Source organism: Piliocolobus tephrosceles, chromosome 9 (assembly GCF_002776525.5).
Source record: "Piliocolobus tephrosceles isolate RC106 chromosome 9, ASM277652v3, whole genome shotgun sequence".
NCBI lineage: Eukaryota > Metazoa > Chordata > Mammalia > Primates > Cercopithecidae > Piliocolobus > Piliocolobus tephrosceles.
Genome location: NC_045442.1, coordinates 83,556,855 through 83,573,081, shown reverse-complemented (window position 1 = coordinate 83,573,081; position 16,227 = coordinate 83,556,855). Strand labels below are relative to the sequence as shown.

Here is a 16,227-nt window from a genome sequence, read left to right as displayed (position 1 = left end):
GTCAAGGGCTCTCACAATTTTCATATTCCTTCCCAATAAAGTAGGGCCATGAAAGATGAATTTTAGGATATCCACTTGGGGAGCTCATATTTTGGGGCTAGACCTGCCTCCTTGCTGAACTATCTCAGGCTTGGAGTGGGAGAGCCCAGGCGGGAGTACTGGAGACTGACTGCACAAGTGAGTAAAGGTGACATTCACCCAACTCTTGGGACAAAGGAGTCAGAGCCCGCCACCCATCCCCAGTCCCATAGGCCCATGTCACTTTGGTTTCGCTTGTTTCTTTTTTAGTAAACAACAACTTTCCTCAGGTGTTTTTCTAGTTTATTATTTCTGTATAGCCACAGCAACAGAACTAGCCCCATGTCTTTCAATCAGGGAGGTCCCCAGGCAGCTTTGGAAAGACACCCATTAAAAAGAGTGAGCAAACCTAAAGAAGAGTTCAATAGGGAAGGTACCAGCGGCCAACTGCAGAGGGGCTCCATTCCTCTGACCCTCAGTCACTTCCCAGGAAGCATGCAGAGGAGCCTGGGTGTGCCAGAAACAACCTTTCATAATACAAGATGGACAGGAAAGAGGCCAAGGGCAGGCAGTTCCCAATCTACAAAAGGGCAAGAAGGTGGAGTCCATACTTCTTTCTTGTCTTTTCTTTTTTTGAGACAGGGTCTGGCTCCGTCACCCAGGCTGGAGCACAGTGGCACTATCTCAGCTCACTGCAACCTCCGCCTCCTGGGCTCAAGCAATCCTCCCACCTCAACCCCCTGAGTAGCTGAGGCTACAGATGCACACCACCATGCCCAGCTAATTTTTGTATTTTTTGTAAAGACAGGATTTTGCCATATTGCCCAAGCTGTTCTCGAACTCCTGAGCTCAAGCAACCAGCCCACCTCAGCCTCCCAAAGTGCTGGGATTATAGGCATGAGCCACTGTAACAGGCCGAGTCCACACTTCTAAGCTTGCTGTTGCTCTCAGACTTGCAGACCAGCCTATGAAACAGAAGTAGGTAAGAGCTGAGAAAGGGAAGTGGCCACGACAGAACCAGTTCTGCTGAGAACGAGGACTCGAGTCAGGCTATGCTACCCTCCTTCCATGGCCTTGGGAAAAACGGGTGGGTGCTGTTGGTGTGATAGATCTGGATCTTCACAGATCAGACTTAAACTAATTTGCCCATGATGAAGGTGTGGATTTGGAGGGACCTGGGAATCTCACAGACCTACAGGATGTCCCAGCGATATGTCCTGGGCTTCATACCAGCCCTGCCCTGTCTGACAAGTTGGATGAAAACTGATAAAGGACTAGTCATAGCTTCAGATGGCAAAATCAGGCCAGGCCAGAATGAAAAAAGAGAAGGAATTTAACATGGGCAAATGCCAAACTCTGCATTTAACTAACCAAGGCTGCTTGGCATGAACAAAATTGAGACAGAACAACGCATGGAGAAAAGGTCTGGGCATTCGTGGACCACAAGCTTGACATGACACGGACACAAATGTCAGTGGGTGCACCCCCAAATGCCTGTGACTCCCTCTGGTGGTTTCTGTGCACAACTTCGCCCAAAATAGGCCCTACAACTCCATGGAGACCTACCCTGGGGCTTCTAGAGCTTCCTAGCCTGCCTGCCAGAGAGCAGAAGTGCCTGGAGGCTACAACTCCACCCCGGGTAGTCCTTACTCTGAGGCGGGACTGCACCCAGGGCTCCCCTTTAGGGTCTGGCTTGGACTGAAATCACACCCTGCCTTGCCTTCTGTCCCTCCCCTAATTTGCTCTCCCCTCCCTAGTAACTCCAGCATCCTCATCTCAGCAGAAGCTTCTGGAGAACCCAACCCAAGATGAGTGGTGAGGGCTGGGGTAGCCCTCCTCCTCAATGCACTCTGGGAACTACATTTTCAGAGGCCCCTTTCAGAAGGCACAAGTCCCAGGCAGGGTGCAAAGCTGTGAGCGAGGAACCTGGAAAGAGGTTCTGAACAAGGAACTTTTAAGGATGTGGGGTTTGATCACAGCCAAGCTAGCAAGGTAAGAGCTGGCCCCTGAGTGTGGCTATGAGAGGGGTGCCCAACACTACCAGCCTGTGTGCTGAGCACTAACTCAGTGCCAGGCACTACCTGGGTTACTCTATTTAATCTCCACACCAAGCATGTGAAGGAGGCACCATTGTCATCCCCATCTTACAGATGAGGAAGATCATCAAGGCTTGCAACTTGCCCAAGATCACATGGCTATAGGTGTGGACCCAGATTCAAACTCCAGCTTTAGCCCACTAAGCTACAGTGGCCGACCCCAGCCCAAGGAGTTAGGACCTGTGTGCAGAAGACCTCTTCAGCTCTCTTAAAGTCAGGATCTAACATGTCTGGGGGACGGAGACCCAATCCAGGTGACACAGGAGATAGGATCACAGTGGAACAGGCCATCCCTGCTTTTCCACCACCGCCAGCACTGTGACCTCAGGCCAGCTCTACTCTACCAGTTTCTTGTGAGAGTGATGGCAGCCTGGGGCCAGACAAGGGATGCATGTCTTGTGTCCTGGACACAAGACAGGCATGCCCAGAGGTGACAAGCTCCAGGAAGCCAGGCCTCAGCTCTCGGGGGGGCTCTAGGACTCTGGGGTTTACGCTCCAAAGAACAGAATTTACCACGACAAAGTAAACAAGACCAGCCGGGACCGATGACCCATCCCTGCTAGGGTCTGGCAAAGTTCTGACCTCTGAATTTGTATCTATTTTGAATTCAAATCCAAACACACACATCAACAGTGAACTCCAATGCCTCCCACAGCAGGGCTTGAAAGAGACCCAGAAAGTCTGGCCAGAAATCTAGAGTCCAAGAGGAGGAAATCTGCAAACGAAACCACTGGCCATGCTCTGGGGCCCTAAACCACTGCAGGTATCAGGACTGTCCCAGGAGGGGTCACAGCAAGCAGGGATGGGAGGGGTCTCCAGTTCCAGTCAGAAATGAGGCTGCAGTCACTCCCGGTAGACCTGTCAGCAGCAGCTGTGCAACCGGGCTAGGGAGACAAAGATCGTGGTTTAACCTGGAGAGGGGTCTGGTGCCCCAACCAAGACACAGGTGTTGGATTCCAGCACCGCCCTGCAAATATTCATCTCAGTGACGATGAGGTGAGTGGGAGCTTGGCTGAGCCCAGCCCGGCTGCCATCCTGGAGACCTGGGGCAACATGGAGGTAGCACAGAGTGGTACCCAGTCAGCGTGAACGCATGAGAATCTGCACGTGACACAGAAGAAAGTCTCTTCATGAAATGGGTTTCACTGGTCCCAGCCAAACCCTGTGGCATGTGGCCCTTTCTGCACTTGCTGAACATGCCATTCACCTTGTTCCAGGTAGTAGCCTCATCCTCCTCTTGCTCAAACAGGAAACCTCAGCATCCTGAAATGCCTCCTCCCCAAGTCCACTGCACACGTGTGCCTGTGTATGCGTGTGTGTGCACATGTATGAACTCAGCCCCCAGCTGCCCACTCCATTGCTCCTAAACAGGCCCCTCCTTGGCGTCCCCCAGCACATACTCCTGGGCTCCTGCCTCCCACCTCTTCTGCACCCTGCTCTTCTCTACTGGAAGCCAAATGGATATTTCTAAACTGAAATCTGGTACCCCCCAACCCCTTCCACAGTTCCCTAAAGTTTCTTTCCTCAATTACACCACGATCTTCACAATGGGGACCGCTGGTCACCTCCCAACCCAACAAACACCCCAAATGAGCTGCCACCGCAGAAACTCACGGCCCCGGCAGGACTGGCACATCCAAGTATCTGACCAGGCTGTAGCATCTGCCGGGCAGGTCTTGCCCTCCCTCCACCCATGTGGCCCCAACAGGCTGGGGTTTCTGAAGACTCCATGGGGAGCCACGCATGAAGATGGCATATACCCATGTGTCACTCCCCAGAACGTGAGCTGCCTGCTCTGGCACCATACACAAAGGAACTGACAGCCCCAGAATCCCAAGAAAGGGTGCACCTATGCATATGGGAAAGGCACATTTACAGGTGAGAATGGTCCATCGTGGGGCCTCAGGAGGCATCTGGCCTGACGCACAGCTTTCTCACTTTGTCCTTGTGGCCTGTTGAAATGCCACTCTTGCTTTACAAATTCACCCACCGTTGCATGAGTCATTTCCACCTCAATGAGTACCAGGTCTCTGAGGATGGGGAAAAGCCAGCCACCAGTTTCGGGGTTCTGGGCTTCTAGGTGCAGAAGAGGCCCCAGAAACACGCCAGATCATGGGCCATGACCCCACACTAGCCCTTTGGTTCCTCGCAAGGGTGGATTGGGGGGGCTGTGTCCCAGGAACTTAGGATCTTCAAGACTAAGACCCAGAACAAGAACACAAGCCCACTCCCGTTCTTTGCAGGCCTTGGGAAATCTTTGGGCAACGAAGTCAGACTGTGCCAAACCCCTGTGTTTCTGTCTCTCCAAGGCCCCTGGCCCCCACTGCGTAGCCTAGGTCAGGTCATGTGGGCAAGCGAGCCCCCACAGCCTCACAGCCCCTACCCTAGGGCCAGGGCAAAGCTCCTTCCCTGTCCCCCTCCATTCCTGTGTTCCCTCCTTCCACGAATTACATCAGTTGGGGAGAAATCCTTAAGCCGACACAATGAGGTGAAAATAGTGCAATTTTAGGCTTTGCAACTGATTTTAGGGCAGGTGGCCACCCATTCTCCCCTTCCTCAGGACAGCCTCCGACATAATGACCCTGGAAGCCTGGCAACCCTCTGTAATGGTCAGCATCCTCCCCTGCCATCCACAACCCACACCATGAGCTCAGCCAGGGCAGAGGCAGCCTCTGTCTCATTCACCACAGATCCACAGAACCCAGCATAGAGTATGGGTTCAGTAAATTCTCCTTGTACATGATTGCACTGACTGGACCGGGCACATGCTACAGGGAAACACCCCAGGCTCAGCCAGCCCTGGCTTTGAATCTCAGTCCCACCTCTTCAAGCTGTCCAGTGTGGGGCACAACGGCTACAGCCTTGCCAAATGTCTGTCATTTTATCTGTAAACCAGGATGAAGAGGTGAAGACAGGACAAGCACAGTATGTGGTACACAAGAGGCCTCTGATAACATCAGTCCCCTTCCCTAAAGAACCGGGCAGTCCCTGTCACTGGGGCCTCACACTTCATGTCGAGAATTCACTATTTCTCAGTACTGCTTTCAAATAAAGCCAAGAGTCTGAGGAGGCAACATGGCAGAGCTCTGAAGGTGGAGTGAACAAAAGGTCATTTTTTACAGAAAACTCAGGATCTCCCCTCTGCACAGTGCTAAAGCCCTCTTTCAAAGTTCAGAACCCACAAGGTGCAGAGATGTGGCCCTTGGAAATCAAGCCCTTAAGAAAACAGCCCAGCTGCGTGGGGCAGGAAGCCCCAGGCTGCAGTCCTGTGGTCTGGAGGCAGCCGATGTTCAGGTGAGAGATGTGCCCACTGCCGGTGGGTCCAGGGGACACGGAGCCCCCATCATCCCTGGCCCAGGTCTAGGACCAAGTTAGTGGGCCCAGGCCGGCTCCAAGGGCCACAGCTCCTCACTCGGGGGCCGCACTGGAGCAGCCACAGCAGCTGGGGCGCCGCAGGGACTGCATGACAGCCCGCAGTGGTCCCCTCCGGCCCTCCACAGACAGGCTGTCCTCGCTGGTGGGCGCTCGCTGCAGCTGCTCAAACTGCATCTCCAGGTGCTTCTGGATGGCCACACCGAGTACCTCTGGGTCCACCGCAGCTCCGTACACCTCCCATGTCATGCCCTCAGCATCCCATCGCACATCCCGCACAGGGGACGGCGTCTCCTCCAGGCTGGACCCCAGTGTTACCTCTGGGAACACATGCAGGGCTGCAGGCGCTTCCAGGGATGGACTGGTGGCCACAGCCTTGCAGGCCGCCACTGGGGCCGCCTGCACACCAGCATCCTGGGCTGACAGCAGGGATGCCCCTGCAGGGGCCAAGTCATTGGCTGAGGTCATGGTCCACACATCTTTGGTCCTAGAGCCAGGCTCTGGGACTAACCCGGCAGGACCCCAAGGGTGGGCACAGCAATGGGAGTGCCCAGGGAGCCCCCCCCGACAACCTACAGTGGATCTTCACCCCATGCTGAGCCTGCAGCCCAGACTCGCTCACTGACGCCACTAGTTTGGGAAAGGCCAGGATCCTTGTGGCAGGTAGGGCATGGCAGCAGCCAGCAGCTCCCACCTCCCTCATGCCACAGAGTAGAGCAGCTGGGGGCAGAGCATGGCAGGTGGCGGTAGCCAGCTGTTCAGTGGCTTTGGGCTCAGCCTCGGCACTGCTGCTGTGGGCAGTTGTGTCCGCCAGGTCTAGTGGAGGCACTGACAACTGACTGGCCCCCAGCATCCAGGCTGAGTTAGAAGTCCCATCCTCAGGAGCCAGGTCCTTTTCCAGGCCTGCAAGGGCCTGGCCACCCTGGCCAGAAGTACCACCCGGCTGCAGCTGAGCCCTGTGGACAGGGCTGCTGCCAAGGGCTGAGCAGCTGAGACTGGCCTTCCGAGCACCACTGTGTCCCCGCATCTGGGTGCTACGGACCAGGTCCGAGTGGCTCCTCTGCATAGCAGCAGCACTGGGGGCCCGCAGGTGACACAGGTCACCACCGCCCATGGTGGACACATTGCCCACAGTGCTGCTCCGCCAGTGGCCTCCAGCACTGGGTCGCGCCTCGGGGCCAGAGGCCCGCGCCAGCTCCATGCTCTTAGGCGGGTTCCCCTCTTCCTCCGGGGCCTGGGGTCTGGTGCTGGCCTCTCCCAGCTGGGCCTGCCACACGGTGCTGCTGGCACTCTTGCGGAGCTCTGGCCTCTGTTCCTGGCCTTCACCCAGCAGGCTGGAAGAGCTCTGGGACAGAGGCTGAAGGCTGGGGCTCAGGGGTGCCCAGGGACCCGGCTTGGGGTGGCTGGAGCTCATGGCCTGCAGAAGAGAGAAAGGGAGGGAGTGGAGTTGAGTTGGGTGGCAGCACCTAAGCCAGTTCTACTGTGAGCTCCCACAGTGCTAGGTTCACCAGGGAGCCAGCTTCAGTCCCAGCCTGCCTGACTGGTACTTGCGTACGGTTGTACACAAGGCAGTGACAAGACACCAGACACTTCAAATCAAGGTCATCTCACATTAGACACAAGGATGACACTGCAAATTATCTCATCATCAGTCCCAAGCAGTTAGAATCTGCCCTTGGGTGGGATCCTGGAGGCCACCACTCCATCCGCTCTCGACTCTTTACTGGCTGGCTGGTGTGGGAGGGGAAGGGGGAGGGCCAAGTCTGCTGGGGCTTTGAGAGCGAAACTGCAGCCCTAGGGGGTGGGGCTGTGGGATAACAGCTATTAGTCAACCAGTACGGAAGTACTATGGCCTCTTAACCGGCACAGCTGGACAGCCCAACACTGGGCTACTTCCTCCTGGGACTGGCAGTATCCAACTCACCGTGGACAAGGTCTCCTTGGTACAGAGTGGGAGCTCAGAGGCAGTTCACGGGATGAGGGAGCAATGACTAGAGGACACTGAGAATCACCCTGGGCTTCCCCAACCACCCCCATCCTCCCTGGCCTAGCCGGGCTGAGCTGGCATGTCTCTAGGGTTCCCTGACTCCTACCTCCAGCTCCAGGGGCAAGGAGAGGCCTCAGCATCAGTTTTTTCCATGAGGGACTCATTCAGCATCTGGTCATTGACTCCACAGCCATCTCCTTAGCACCTACTGCGTCTCCAGCTCTAGGGCTAGGGAACATGGGAATCATTCAGACCCTTCTGTACTCCTGGGGACAGTGCAGCAGTGAGATAAGATGCCCACCCAGTGCCACCAATCAGACCTACCCTGCATGACATTTAACCCCCTCTTGCCCAGTGTACCTGCATCCTCATTGTCTCCCACCCTCCCTGCCATCGCTGTCACTTCCCCCAGCCACAAAAACTACCCTGGCCCCTGACCCAGCTGCAGCCTAGAGCAGCTCTGACCCTCTCCACCTCAGCATCTCTTCCTGGGGCCCCTTTCCTGACTCTCCAGCCAGGCAGCCTTCATCCCTGACCAAGCACTGGGCCTGGATGGATCAGTTTGGCCAACTGTCAGCCTCCCCACCAGCCTGAAGTTGGCAAAGCCTGGCCTGAGGCCTGCTCCCCTCTGGCTGTCCAACACCCAGCACTGACCTGACATGTAGTTGGCACTCAGAGAATATCTCCTGTGTGCCTAACCAAGAGAACAAACAAATATAAGAACACACCCACAGAGGGGGGCACTGAGTGCCAAAAATGGGGTCTGAGGGAGGCCCCCACCAAGGCAGGAGAGCTCACTTAGGGTGAGAGATGAGAAAAGGCTTCCCGGAGGACCAGCCACATAAGTCAGGCTTGGAGTGAGAGAAGCAAGAAGGTGTTCAGGTGGAGAGCGTGGTGGGCACGAGGAAAGAGGCATGAGGGGAGCAGTGGGGTCAAAGTGTCTGGGTCACCTCGGCCCTGGCCACAGCAGTGAATTAGGAAGAGCACTCTGGGACTCCTTGACAGGCAGGAGAGGCTGGAGAAACAGGGTGGGGACAGGAGGCAGCAGTTGCATTTGTGCAATCCCAGTCCTGCCCTCCCACCCTAAGCTGATAAGGACTGCCAGGAAACAACCTCCCCGGCCAGGTGAGCAAGGCTACCCAAGAGGAAATTCGGGAAGGGCTGTGGGACTCGGTTTCTGTGTAATTACAAATGTCTTGGCAGCCCAACACTCAGGAGATGGCTGGTGGCTGTTGAGCCACAGTGAGGATGATACTGGTGCTGTAGTCCCTGAGGCTCCAGTGCTGCACAACTTCCTGTGATGATGGAAAGATTCTACCCTGTGCTGTCTAATAGGTAGGCACCAATGGCATGTGGGTACCAAGCACTTGGCAGGGGGCTACTGCAACTGAGACACTGAATGTTTAAGTTTTATTTGGATCTAACTGGCCACATGAGGCTAATGGCTACTATACTGGACTGTGCAGCTCTGAACACAGCCTCAGCCTGGTAAAGATGTCCCATCCCAGCTGTTTCACGGGGCTGAAACCAGACTTCTCCCTGGGAGGATCAGGAAGAGAGGAGTAGCCAAGAGAGGGTTCTGACCCAGACCCTGCCCTCAATGAGCTCTAAGATGGACATACAAACAAAGGAGGGCAATAAGGCCCGTAACAGCGATGATAATAACAGCTGCCAGGGCCTGATCACTCGCCAAGGGCCAGGCATGTGCCACATCCTTTGCACACACTGTCTCATGTAACTGTGTAAGCAACCTCTTTGGACAGTCATTATCTCCATTCTACAGACAGGAGAGTTCCATAAGCTCAGAGAGGCTTAGTGACCCCCAAGGGCACACAGCTCGGGGACATCTGAGCTCCTCTCCCCTTCGAGCACTGAGCAGGCCTGTGCCTCACAGCTCTCGACCTTTTTACTGATCTGGCCTGGCCCTGCCAATCGTGCTCATGACATGCCATGGAACAAGTCACCGAGTGGATCCCCACCTGCCCAACTGCTTCTTAGCAGCTCCTGAGGCTGCAAGAATGAAGAGGTCAGGAGGTGTTCCTCCTGACTGGGACAGCCCCTGGCAGGGAGAAAACCACTCATTTGCAGGTCCAAGACCCCAGGGAGGCCCCATCTGGACACCTACACAGCTTCTGGCCAAACCCCACCACCCTCCCAGGGAGGGGGGCCATAAACAGCCAGGCCAGCAGCCTCTGGCCCCTGAGGAGACAGGTGGAATGAGGTCCTCCGACCCCCCACCAAGACCCATTGAGAAGCTATCAGCAACGAGCATCCACTATGCCTGTCTCACCAGAGGGCTGCCCAGCACCCAGGGCTGGTCACCACCCAGAGACCCCCGTGGTGGGCTATGGATGTACTGGTTCCCTTCCCTCTTCCCCCTCCACAAGTGGCAGGTGACAAAACTGAGGCCTGGAGAAGCTCAGAAATGTCAAAGCACACATCGGCTGCAAGTTGCTAATTCAGAACCCCAAGGAACTGACCTGGCTAACTACAACCTGGCCTTCCCAGCTCAGAAGGAAGGGCTCTGAGGGGAGTACTGGGGGAAAGAGGCTTCCATACTGCCTGTCACAATGCTGTGGACTGGGCCAAAGGAGGGGCCTCCCACGGAGCCAGGTGTGAGGAGGAAGGAGCAGGGCTCTGCTTCCAATGGCGGCTCTTCCCCTTCCTGTGCATGTGCTCACAGGTGGACCCCTAACTTCTTTGAGCCTCAGTTTCTCCAATCTGCAAAACAGAAGTAAATCCCTATCCTGCACGGTTGTTGTGAAGACTAAATGTGACAGCATGTGCACTGCCTGCAACAGTGTTTGTTAACAATAATCTTCTCTTTCGTCTCCCATCAAGAGCGGCTTAAGTTCACGGTATAACAAGTGTTAGTACTGGGGGCCAGACAGGCCCTTTTCAGAAGCCATTGAGACACCCCATAGGTTAGCCTCATCTTGCTTCCCATCCTCGCTACCTTCATCCCATCCTAGAATCAAGTCACCATCAGTGTCCCCAGTCTCCCTATTACCAAATTAGGTTTCCCAGAGCCTATTTTAAATCTTAACCTAGGAGGCTACGCATGCATACAAGTCTAGAGTCTGCACTTTAAATGCCCAGAATGGCATGCCCACCCTGCCTTTATAACCATGCAGGTTCTGGTTTTGCCCTAACGGGACCCTGGGAAGATCTTTTAGGACGTGATAAAGAACAGGCATACAGAAGTATCTAAGACCTCTAGTGCTCTTTGAACGATACCTTAATGTTCTCTCTCCTGCCCCATTTGATGGCGAAGTTGCTATGGCTGTAGCCAATGTCCCGTGGCCAATGCCAGGCTGTCCTGCTGCCTCAGGTTCCACGTGTCGGCAACTGCAAGATCAACCACCTATGTAGCAATCAACCAATGTCATTTTGAGTAAAAAGCTCCCACTTCTCAGACATTTCCAGACTAGCCCAAACATAGAAACCGTTGGGTCAACTTAGGGAGTCCAGCTCCCACGATGCTGCCCCAGCAGAGGAGCCCAGGCCTTTGGGATATGCCCGGGGGACTACCAAGACCACCACAAGTGGACTCCATCTCAGACGACACTGTAGCATCCATCTAAGTCCCCTCTTGGTTTTGTTCATTTGTTTGTTTGTGAGACAGTCTTGCTCCGTCTCCCAGGATGGAGTGCAATGGCTCAATCTCCGCTCACTGCAAATTCTGCCTCCTGGGTTCACGCGATTCTCCCGTCTTAGTCTCCCGGCAGCTGGGATTACAGGAGCGCACCACTGCGCCCAGTTAATTTTTGTATTTTTAGTAGAGATGGGGATTTTGCCATGTTGGCCAGGCTGGTCTCGAACTCCTGACCCCAGATGATCTGCCTGCCTCGGCCCCCCAAAGTGCTGGGATTACAGGCATGAGCCACAGTGCCTGGAGCAAGTCCCCTCTTGTTAAGTGGCATGCGTTTGGTTGATGACTTATGTGTCCAGCAAAACCAAAACACAAAAAGCAAACCTATACAGTCAGGCAGGAAAACTGGTTCTATGTCAAAATATGGACCTTACCTCTCAGGGATCAGGCAGGAATGCACACAACTCAAACCCCCCATTGCACAATGGGGATACAGCACCCTCCAGGAAGTGGTTTAATCCACCCCAGAGTGAACGGGGCCTGATAGGAACACTCAGGGCCAACCCTGGGCAACGCAGCAGGCAGCATTCCTAAACGGAGGGTTTGGAGGAGACAAAACCTGCCCTTCACAATGAATGTGCCTTAAGGGCTACATGCCCCGGGTCATAAGCTGTGCCAGGAAAGGGTTCTGGGGTAACTGTGGGGTCAGTGACCCCATGGATGAGGCTCTGCTCACCAGGAAGAGGCCTAGGTGCCCAACAGCCCCTGACCTTCCTCCCCTGGGGAGGATTTGCCCACACTCCCTGGAGGGCAGCTAGGTGGAGAAGGTGCCTCTGCCTAGAAGCAGCCTAGGCGGCCAGTGTGTCCCCATCTGCAGGCTCACAAGCAGTCACGCCCCAGCCTGGGACACACAGGCCCATTTGCAGTAACAGCGCCTACCCAGCTGCACTCTGCACGCCAAGCACAGGCCGCCCCTGCTGTGGGGCCAAAGGCCTGAACGCACCGCACCACGCAGCCTCGCCCAGCACAGCTCCCTTCCCGCCCCTGCTGCACAAAGCCCACCCGGACTTAGGGAGAAGGGGGCTCAATACGGGCCCGAAACGAGGCTACAGACCTTCTCAGAAGCAAAGGCAGCGACTGCAGGCAAATGGGGCTGTGGGCCGGGGTAAGGATGCGGGGCAGGAGGAGCCAAAGGGCAGCAAGGCTGGGGGCGGGGTAGGCGGCGCAGGAGGCTGAGGGAAGGGAAGAGGAAGAAGGGGAGAGGGAGGGGCGATGGCAGCAGGGGTGGAGGCCGAAGGAGACAGGGTCCCGGACAGACTTGTGAAAAATGGGAGGATGGGCAGAGGAAACGTGAAAGAGGGAACAAGACAAGACAGGACAATGAGAGGAGGAGAGCGGGGAGTGCGATGCGGTCACCGGTGGCTCTGGGCCCTGGGCAGGGGCCGGGATGCCAGGGGTCTGAGCGCAGGAGCAGGGAGGAGTGGCTTCTGGGGATCAGCAAGGGGGAGGTGCCGCCCACCTCGCCCCCCGCCCCCACGGGCGCGCGCGGAGCCGGCCTCTCACCCTCTCGCCCGCCGGGGCCGCGCAGGCCGAGGGAAGCGCTGCTCATGGGGCCGCCACAGGTGCCAGGTGCCGCGGCCCAAGATGGAGCCGCAGCCGACCCGGCCTGGGCCCGAGACGCCGCCCGCCGCCGTCGCCCTGGCCCGCGGAGCCAGCGCCGGGTACAGGGAGGGGCCAGCGGGGCCGCCGGCACCGGGACGGCGGGAGGGGCGGCGGGCGGAGACCTAGCTCACCTGGGCCCGCCCCGCTCCGGAACCCGCCCCCGCCCCGCCGCGCCCCCACTCCTCCTCCTTCCCGACCCCTCCTCTGGCCGGGTCCCCACTGTCCTCGATCTTTTCGGCCCCGCCGGCACCACGACCGCCTGTTCTCCAGGCTGCCCGGCTAACCCCCAACACTCACTTTCCCGACGCAACGCCCCTGTCCCGGGTGTATAGGCGCAGCTCCCCACAGTCCTCCAGCCCCAGACCCAGCCCCCCAAGTCCACCTCCTTGTAGCCCCGCCCCCTCGCTCCAGTTCCCTTTCCACACCACGCCCCGCATTGAGGTCTCTGCGCTGGTGGCTACCCCTTTCCTCTGGCCTTCGCCATCCCAGCCCCGCCTCTCACAATTATCTGGCTCCCGATCCTGCCCACGAGACCCCCTTCCTATAGGGCCCTTTCCTCTAGGATACCAGGCCTGGTCTCCACTGGCTTCGGACTTTCCAGCCCCAGGTCCGAAATCGTGGACCCACAATCCCATCCTTGGAGCTCCACCCTCACAGACCCCAAACCTCACTCCAGTCCTTTGAGCTCCATGATTCTGGCCTAACCTGGCCCTCGGAGCCCTCCACTGCCCCCCAAGAGCCCAGCCTTGATAGACTCCTTCCCCAGGGTGGCATCTCCAGCCCCACCCTTGAAGGTCAGTAATCTACTACCCCTTTCCCCGCCCACGTGCTGCTACCCAGCCCAACTTGAGGCTTTCAGTCTCCCAGCCGCGCACCCCAACAGCGGGTAAGGGCAGTGACCGTGGGGGGATGAACCACCTCCACCGGAGCCCGCCTTCTTTCCTGCAATTCCCCGCAGCGCCACCGCGCCTTTCCGGTCCCATAACGCGGGGAGCCAGCCCAGGGCCTGGGATCACCAGGTTCCACACTATGAGGCTGAGGACCTGGGCGTACCGTTCCCTCAACGTCCCCCAGTTTCCACAACCGCTGGCCAGCTTCAGGGCACAGGGACAGGCAGCCCCGGCCTCCCTCCACCTGCAAGGGATTCCTGCTGTCCACCCAGGGCCGCATGGTATGAAGTACTGTACTATCTCTGGGCCCCAGTATCACATAATTGGGTCGCAGTGAGAGGTGACAGCGTGCTGGCAGCCCTCGCAGCCCTCACTCGCTGTCAGCGCGTCCTCAGCCTCGGCGCCCACTTTGGCCACGATTGAGGAGCCCTTCAGTCTGCCGCTTCACTGTGGGAGCCCCTCTCTGGGCTGGCGGAGGCCAGAAACGGCTCCCTCTGCTTGCGAGAAGGTGTAGAGGGAGAAGCGCTGGCGGGAACCGGGGCCGCTCGCGGCGCTCCCGGGCCAGCGCGAGTTCCAGGTGGGCGTGGCTCGGCGGACCGAGGTGCGGCAGTCCCCCAGCAGTGCCTGGCCACCGGAGCTGCGCTCGAATTCTCTCCGGGCCTCAGCTGCCTCCCCGTGGGGCGGGGCTCGGGACCTGCAGCCCGCCATGCCCGAGCCTCCCCACCGTCGTGGGCTCCTGCGTGGCCCACGCCTCCCAGACGAGTGCCCCGCCCTGGGCCGCCCCCTGCTCCGCGATGCCAGGTCCCATCAACCTCCCAAGGGCTGAGGAGAGTGGGCGCATGGCGGGACTGGCGGGCAGCTCCGCCTGTCTGCCGTTGGAGTGCGGGATCCACTAGGTGAAGCCAGCTGGGCTCCTGAGTCCGGTGGGGACTTGGAGAACTTTTGTGTCTAGCTGGAGGATTGTAAAGGCACCAATCAGCACTCTGTGTCTAGCTCAAGGTTTGCAAGCGCACCAATCAGCACCCTGTCAAAACAGACCAATCAGCTCTCTGTAAAATGAACCAATCAGCTCTCTGTAAGATGGACCAATCAGCAGGATGTGGGTGGGGTCAGATAATGGACTAAATGCAGGCTGCCCAAACCTCCGGGGTCTCTGTCAATCCGCTGTGTTCTTCTTGGTTCTGTGGAAGGTTTGTTCTTTTGCTCTTTGCAATAAATCTTGTTTCTGCTTACTGTTTGAGTCCGTGTGGCCTTTAACAACTGTAACACTGACCACGGAGCTCTGTAGCTTCACTCCTGAAGTCAGCGAGACCACAAATACACCAGAAGGAAGAAACTCCAGACACGTCTGAACATCAGAAGGAACAAACTTGGGACACACCATCTTTAAGTAGTAACACTCGCTGCAAGCGTCCGTGACTTCATTCTTGAAGTCAGCGAGACCAAGAACACACCAACTCCAGACCCACCAGTGTTAGCATTTCTCTGTTGTCCGCTGTCCTGGGACCCCTAACTTGTTGGCCCAGCCCTGTGCTGAGAGGTCTGCGCTCCTCCCTTACTAGTGCCTGCGAGCTAACACTATCTCTAATTCTCCCTGTTTGGGGAGCAAGGGACCTCAGTTTGCTCAGAGACTCACAGACTGCCCCAAGTAGCCATCTCCAGCAAGGTCTGAGAGCAGCTCTGAGATTCTGGCAGATGGCTGCCGTTGGCCAAATGCCCACAGGGGTGTCCACGTCAGGTCCCAGGCTTGGTCCTCACCAGATTCTCTGGTAGGGGATCCTGCTTAAAGGAGGCAAATAGGGGATTTGTTTATCGAGGACACTACCCACTTCTGCACCTGTCCAGGAATTAGGACCTCTGCTTCCACATCTTAGACATCTTACTCATATTCCCTTTTTAGTGAAGTCAGCTGAGTCCCAAGAAGGGATGGACTGCTTGTGGTTATACTGAGAGTTGGTGCCAGATCCAGGCCCCAAACCTGGGGCTCTCAGCTCCCAGGACATCTCAAGAACCAAGAACCTCACTGTGTGTGTTTCAAGGAAGCATTCTTGGGGCTGGGCGTCAGGAGATGTCTGCCATGCAGTCCATCTGCGGACACAGCTGGCTGGCCCTCACCACCAGGGCTTTGCTTCTTGTCCAATTGGCCCCCTTCTTCCATTCATGCCCTGGCAAGGAGGCTCCCATGGTTGTGGCAGCTGCCCCGGGAGAACCCAGAATGGGGAGTCAGACTTGAATTCCAATCTCAACTCCCCCACATATTCACTGGCTCTGCAACCCCACACCTAAGTAAAACTGTTCATCTCTCTGGACATCAGTTTCCTCATCTGCAGAGTGGTAGTAATTATATCTACCTAACAAGGCTGGGGGAAGAGGGTGTTTGTGAACGTGTCCCGTGGAGTGTTATTGCTGCTATCAGTCACTTGATCAAATATTTACTGAACTCCTCCTGGGTTGGGTCCTGGAAGTACAAGCTGCACTGCATGGGGGAAGGAGGGGATGGATATGTGTAGATTACTTTGGTAGAGAGCAGCTCAGGCCTGAGGACCACATGGGCCAACTACCATTTGCTGAGACTCTGAACCCTAACAGAAGAGGAATGAGTGTGGGGTG

General features: G+C 56.8%; 1 protein-coding gene across 1 annotated transcript; it reads right to left on the bottom strand.

The window, feature by feature from the left end:
- Positions 1-304: 304 nt before the first annotated feature.
- GPRIN2 (G protein regulated inducer of neurite outgrowth 2) lies at positions 305-12,143 on the bottom strand. The gene is given in 5 exon segments (XM_023226095.2): positions 305-6,050; positions 6,052-6,903; positions 10,263-10,265; positions 10,711-10,821; positions 11,500-12,143. Coding segments are annotated over 2 exon segments (1,377 nt in total). The 5' UTR covers positions 6,901-6,903; positions 10,263-10,265; positions 10,711-10,821; positions 11,500-12,143; the 3' UTR covers positions 305-5,522.
- Between the last annotated feature and the right edge of the window lie 4,084 nt (positions 12,144-16,227).